Source organism: Tympanuchus pallidicinctus, unplaced genomic scaffold (genome assembly GCF_026119805.1).
Source record: "Tympanuchus pallidicinctus isolate F22 unplaced genomic scaffold, pur_lepc_1.0 scaffold14, whole genome shotgun sequence".
Lineage (NCBI taxonomy): Eukaryota > Metazoa > Chordata > Aves > Galliformes > Phasianidae > Tympanuchus > Tympanuchus pallidicinctus.
In genome coordinates, this window is record NW_026294659.1 from 10,023,687 (window position 1) to 10,030,547 (window position 6,861).

A 6,861-nucleotide genomic window follows, 5' to 3' on the forward strand; every position below is an offset into this window, starting at 1 on the left:
AAGCTTCCACCTCTTGGGTGTTAAAGCACAAAAACATATCTGCAAAGCCCCTGCACAATCTCAGTATACTTTCCTAGACGAAATTCCCCTCCTAAAAATGGCTCTACTTCCCAGTTATCACAGCTTGTCTACACCATAAGGATGCATGTGAGGAAAGAAGCTGCTTATCAAAACAACACCAGAAAATGGACGAGAGTACCAATTCAAATGCTTAACTCTGCAAACACAAGGTGGAATTAAAATATGTGGTCAGCTACAGTTGGATAGACTTTCATAAGCAGAACCAGGTCAGTATTAACAGTTAAAATCTGTAGCACAATAACTTAGGTAAGTAGAGAGTCCAGCAACTGTACTTGGTAGTTTTCTAGAGCAACACACATTATAACCTGACACTTAAACCACACATTCAGTTTAACCCATTTAACACTTTAACACAGAAAACAGCTGGACATGAATCTCCAACCCCCTGCCACATGCAGGGCCACCAACCTCCCCATTCAATACCAGACCAGGCTGCCCAGGGCCCCATCCAATCTGGCCTTGAACATTTCCAGGGACGGGGCATCCACAACCTCTCTGGGCAGCCTGTTCCAGCACCTCACCACTCTCATTGTAAAGAACCTCCCCTTAACATCCAACCTAAATCTCCCCTCCCTCAACATAAAACCATTTCCCCTTGTCCTGCTGTTATCTACCCTTTCAAAGAGTTGATTCCTTCTCCTTTTTTGTTTGTAGGCTCCCTATTGGTACTGGAAGGCTGCCATGAGGTCACCCCACAGCCTTCTCTTCTCCAGGCTGAACAAGCCCAGCTTCCTCAGTCTGTTTTTGGAGGGGAGGTGCTCCAGCCCCCTGATCATCTTTGTGGCTCTGCTCTGGACCCTCTCCAACAGCTTTCTGTCCTTCTTGTACTGGGGGCTCCACACTTGGATGCACTATTCCAGACAGGGCCTCACAAGACCAGAGCAGAGAGGGAAAATCACCTCCCTGTCCCTGCTGGCCACCCCTCTTCTGATGGAGCCCAGGATACCATTTACTTTCTGAGCTGCAAGGGCACACTGCTGGCTCATGTTAAGCTTTTCATCCATGAGGACACCCAGATCTTTCTCTGCAGGGCTGCTCTCAAGGACCAGTCTGTACAGATGCCTGGGATTCCTCTGGCCCAAGTGCAAAACCTTGTGCTTTGCTGTGTTGAACCTCATCCAGTTCACTGGGGCCCACCTTTCAAGCCTGTCGAGGTCCCTCTGAATGGCATCCCTTCCTTCCACCGTGTCAACCGCACCACTCAGCTTGGTGCTGCCAAACTTGCTGAGGGTGCACTCAATTCCAGCGTCGATGTCATTGATTAAGATGTTAAAGAGCACCAGTCCCAAGACAGACCCCTGGGGGACGCTGCTCATTACTGGCCTCCACCAGGACATAGAGCCATTGATGACCACTCTCTATCTGCAGCCTTTTAACAGATTTCTTATCCATTGAGTGGTCTACCCATCAAATCCATATCCCTCCAATTTGGAGATAAGGATGTGGTGGGGGACCACGTCAAAGACATTGCTCAAGTCCAGGCAAATGACATCAGTCGCCCTTTCCCTTGTCCACCAATGCCGCCACTCCATCACACAGCACTAAGGAATTAAAAAGTTAAACCAGACAGCATTCCATAACTCTGAAAAGTTCCCTTCCTTCTCCCTCTTTCTGAACAGTGAGAACACACTGCAATTGTTTCATGCTTTTCTTTGCTTTGTCAAAATTATGCTCAGCAGTTACATCCTTTGGTTTCACACACGATGCAAAACCTCAACAGTGCACTAGAGAAAAAGCACATTTGAGACAAAAGTATTATTCTCACTGCCATGCAGAGAAAACAGAGGCAATGCTGTTGTACTGTATCACTGAAGCAATAAGAATCATTCGAGAGAGTTTTGCTGTCACTGTACTTCCATTTCTTGGACACGGAGTCCATGAGATCTCTCCTCACTTTCTTAATCATTCTGACTGGGATATAAGTTTAAAGCATGTCCATTTCAGGATAACAGCTCAAGAAAAACCACAATCACTCTCCTCCCATCCTCTTAGAATAGGAAACAGGCCCCCATACTTTAATGCAAAAAAAAAAAAAAACAACAAAAAACAAACCACCAGAAGAGAGGAACTCCTTCAGACCATAGACACTCAAACTCCTCCTCCTCACCAGAGAGAAGAGCCCAAGCGGAGAAGCCCAGCACAGAAGAGGGAGGGATGAAAAACCGAAATCCTCAGCATGTAATGCAGAGAACAACTAACTTGAACGTAGACATACTGCAGAGAACATCCTGAAACTACAGCAGCACTAGCATCAACTATTACATTATTTTTGGGTGCTAAAAATGCCAGCAACTGTACCACTACTACACACAATAACTGTACAAATTCACAGCCCACTTGTGCTAGATAAAAAACTAATTCACGTGACTATCAAGATGAAGACTTAAGGATTTCAATTGTGACCAATGCACACTTAAACAGAAACTCTTATCAACATTATCACATTGTATTTCTAACTTCAAAATTTGGAGATACATATAAATGTAGGAACATTTATGTTCTAGCTTAAAGACAGACATTGTCTTCAGTATATTGAAGACTTCTGTTACATTTACACAGAGCTCCAGTTATAAGAACAATTCTCACCCAAGGCGTTTCAGCCCTACACCAACACAGAGTTTTGAGAACCACTCAATGTGCTCTGAATGCAAATTTCAATGAAAAAGAAGTACACCTGTCACCACTATCTGCAGCCTGTTAATCAAATGCATGCTCTGATCAACACAATGGAAGCCTTAAATATTTTAGCTTATGTACTTCTCATCAATGCAGGGAAAATCCCTTCAAAGCTAACTGGAAACAAGTTTGAATAAAAAATAAACAAGGCAGGCTTGTGTCTTTTATTCCCAGATATACTACTGTGTTTTTGAAGGCCAAGCTAGAAGCCCCCAGTGAATTCTTGCACTGAAGCATGCTTGTGCCAGCCAACTCGGAATATAAGACAGCAACCCAGAACATCACACATTTGGTAAAGTAAAACCACATGACTAACATTAGCGTCACAGATGCCACTTTAAAAAGTTTAACAAGACATTGGATTTATTACTCAATTTTTATCTCTCCACAGCATTCAGCAAAGAAATTGGAATACTGGAAGGGTATGCAAATGTAAATTGCCCTCAATTTTTTTCTAAAGGAAACACGGATTAGAAATTCTCTCAATCCCTCCTGGCTTTTCTTTTATCCTCTATCTATTCAGAATGAAAAATGTATGCTTGCAGAACTCAAAGACATTAAATGCCACGTAATAAACAATTCATCACTCTGTCATTCCGATCAATTCTTTCATATACTATTACAGCTACTGTTCCACACTCCAGCAAAAAGCTATTATCACTGTGTTTATACAAAATAAGTCTTATCAGTTTATCGTATTTAAAATTGTTTAAAGTTTATTCAAAAGTTCAGAATAAGCTTCAACAAATAGGAACGCATACTACCAGCAAGGAAACTCCCACAGAGGACCTATTTCTCAAGTAGACTGTATGGGAACTTTGAGATTTCTCTTACAAAGTCAGACAAAATATTCAGTTATTTTACAGTTCAAAAATCTCTTTCCCACATCTTTTCTGGAAATACCTTTTACTACTTTAAACGACAGTGGTAACTACCCATTTAGGAAAGATAAATCATATACTTTAATATTTCATGAACCTAAAACACAAATCAGGGCCGGATGTGCTATTTGCTAGAACCAGATTACTCAATCAATCAATAATAAATCACAGGAAGGTGCAGGCGTTTAGTTGATGTTTCACTGAAAGACGTTTAGCCAGATGCATATGTAGCAATTCAAAGCAGATTTACAGAGTCTTTCTCCAGGTTGCCTGAAGATGAGCGAGGTGTTATCAAAGATCTGAAAGCTAAATAAAGATGCTGCATCCCCGATTCCTCAGAATTCACCTGTGTAGCACTGCAAAGAAACAGGAATGCTACTTATACAACTGTACAGTTTATTGTTTAGAGGAGGGACACAACATCCGCATACAAACCCTTTGCCACCACCACTATCTTCAGTGATCCACCCTGCTCTGTTACAGTGCTCTTAGCAGCACTGTGCTCCTACAACCCAACGTTTTATCTGTTAGATCAAGTTACATCACAACACATCCAGAATAATTAAATCTCAGGTACCAGCTAAGGAAGCTTCACAATTCACAGGTTTCGAACCTTGGATCCCTTCAAAATTCTCATATCACAACACCAAAAGTCATCGGAGCTGCACCAACATCTGGATGGCTGTGAATGAGCCATCCTCTAAAGGCACACGCAGTCCTACCCAGCAGAAGCACTTCACCTTCTTTCTAAAGGTACCCAGCTCTGAGGAAGCAGTGTGTGAACTGCAGCGTTAGCATAAAACCACTTGTGAAAGGAGCACGCCAAAAATCATCTTCAAAACACGTTTCATCACAGTTTTGTTTCTCGGCTACATAAGCTCCTCATGAACAACCGACAAGAGCTTTCAGCTTATGACAGCAAGCAAGGCCCTCTAAGCTTCCTATTTTTAAAAGTTGTTTGTGGCAGGGGAAAGGTGGTAATACCATCTGAAATGACAGAGCAGAGTGCTGAAACTTCAGCTGACAACAAAGTAACCTGCTAAGTCCAAGACAAGCATTTTAGTATAATCCTCAGGAAAGATTAATTCCAGAATATTTTTAGCCTGAGCTCTGAAAGCGGGCAGCAGCAGATAGAGACTGAAAAGCACACTGGTGGGGGGCGGGAGGGAGAATACATGCGGATAAACTCTTTGTTTATAATCAAAACACAGGGAACGCAGCTCTTGTAGAATTCATCCTCAGGAAGAAAGAGCTGCAGGCACCCAGAGCAGTGCCACGCTAAGGCTCCCACAGCAATCTCAGCTGCTCAGTCAGACACACACAGACAATTGGGAAGCAGCAACACTGCTACATCTTTCACGCAAGCCAAGCACAACCATAGGAGGCGTGTGGAACACAACGAATAAACAAAAAAGGATTTTGAAACCGGGCAGTCACGAAAATACAGAGCGGGGAGCTCAGCTCCCGCTCAGCGCCATCTGATTTGGGGGATGCTCTGCGTTTTCTTGGTGTGGTAACGCACAGAGCTGTCATCTCCGTGCAGTCTACAGGAGCGTGGCCCAAAACAGGCAGACGGGGAATGCCGGCGACCTCCGAGGTTTGACACTAGCACGCATTAACAGTTGCATAAGGACACCGGAGAAGCCAAGTTCTCCCCCAGCCTCACGCACCGCCGGAGAGCGGAGGAAAGGCAGAGATCCGCGCGAGCACGGGGTGCCAGGGGCACCGCCAGCAGCACGCCGCTCATTGTGCGCCAAGGCTCGGGGAGAGCCAACACCTGGTACGGCCACCCGAGCGATAGGTGGATCCACGGCGATCCTTCCCCAGTAGGCAACCAACGATGGGTGTGCCGGGGATGGGGAGGAGAACAGGAGGGCTGGGCAGCGCCAGGCTGCGCGGCGGCCGGGCGGGGATCATGGTGGCTGAGGAAGCACCGGAGCTGCTCCCCCCTCCCCCCTCTCAACCCCCTATCCCCAAGCTCAGGGCGGCGGGCAGCGCGCCGGGACCGCCCGCACCGCGACTCAGGTGGGTGCCGAGCACAGCATCCCCGCGTTGGGGTTGGGGGGCTCTGCTCTCCCCCCCTTCCCTTCTCCTTTTCTTCCCCCCTCCCCCTCCCCGCGGGACTCACTTGCCGATCACCTCGCACAGCTCGTACACGTCCTCGAACAGCACGTCGTCGTCGGCCATGGTCCGCCCGTCAGGCGGCGGCCCCGGTTGCGGGGGGAGGAGGAGGAGGAGGAGGAGGAGGAGAGGGAAGCGGGGGGGGCCGCGGGCACGCTCCCCGCCGTGCGGCGCGCTCCCCCGCCGCTCAGCGCCAACAGCCGCAACCGACGGCCGCAACCGACGACCGCTACCACCGCCGGGGCTCTCCGCTTCTCGGGCCGCCGCGCGTGTCACGCACCCCGCGACCCCACCTTTCTCCCCCCACCCCCCCTCCCTCCCCCGGTTACTCCCCGGCGGCAGCGGCGAGCTGGCGGGCGGCTCCGGCTCAGCGGGGCGGCGCGAGCTCCATGGAGGGGATAGGCGGCGGCGGCGGGCGGCAGCGCCGGCTCGATCCCTCCCTCGCCGAGCGGGCGCGCTCCCGAAGCACCGGGGAGGGGGGGGCGGGGGGAGAGGGGGTTGGCTAGGGGAGCGCGCACCGTGCGGGAGGATAATAGTAGGAGGGGGAGGGGCGGGGAGGTGCCGGCGCGGCCGTCGGTTCCGCTCCCAGCCGCGAGGAGGAGAGGCGGCGGCGGCCGCGATAGGCGCTGGCCGCACGGGAGGGCGGGGGCGCGCGCGCGCGCTCCCCGCCGCCGTCACGCAAAGGCCGCGGCGGGGGCGGGCGCCCCGGGTGCGAGCGCGCGGCCGAGCAGGCGCGGCACGCACGCACACACGCACGCACGCGGGGGGCCCGCGTTGGTTTCCGCTCCCTTTCTCCCCGCCCGCGCCGCTCGCGGGGCCACGCCCCCTCCCCCGCCGAGGGGTCGGGGAGGGTCGGTCGGCGCGCTGTGCGCAGGCGCGGCGTGCGATGACGTCATGGCGCGGGGAGGGGGCTCCGCGGGGTGGCTGCGAGCGCCCGCGGTGGGGCGGGCTGAGCCGGGCGCAGGTGTTGGGAGCGCCCCGCGGCTCCTCCGGGCGGTGCGTGGGCAGACGCGGGAGGGGAGGTTTTCTCCTCAGTCAGCTGCACGCTGCTGTCTGGTGCCTGCAGCCCTACCTGCGGCGACGGTCCCTGTGCCCAAGCTCC

At 50.8% G+C, this 6,861-nt stretch overlaps 1 protein-coding gene across 9 annotated transcripts in view; it reads right to left on the reverse strand.

Annotated features, from left to right (window-relative positions):
- CASK (calcium/calmodulin dependent serine protein kinase) overlaps positions 1–6,039 on the reverse strand; it is a 195,991-nt gene extending 189,952 nt beyond the window's left edge. For 5 of the 9 annotated variants that reach the window (XM_052674199.1, XM_052674197.1, XM_052674192.1 and 2 more), the window contains exon 1: positions 5,767–6,036. In XM_052674199.1, the coding sequence (XP_052530159.1) occupies positions 5,767–5,825 (59 nt within the window). In that variant the 5' untranslated portion in view covers positions 5,826–6,036. Of the gene's footprint in view, positions 1–5,766 lie in introns of all 9 variants that reach the window. The other 4 variants (XM_052674193.1, XM_052674190.1, XM_052674191.1 and 1 more) reach the window with 3 other exon arrangements.
- Between the last annotated feature and the right edge of the window lie 822 nt (positions 6,040–6,861).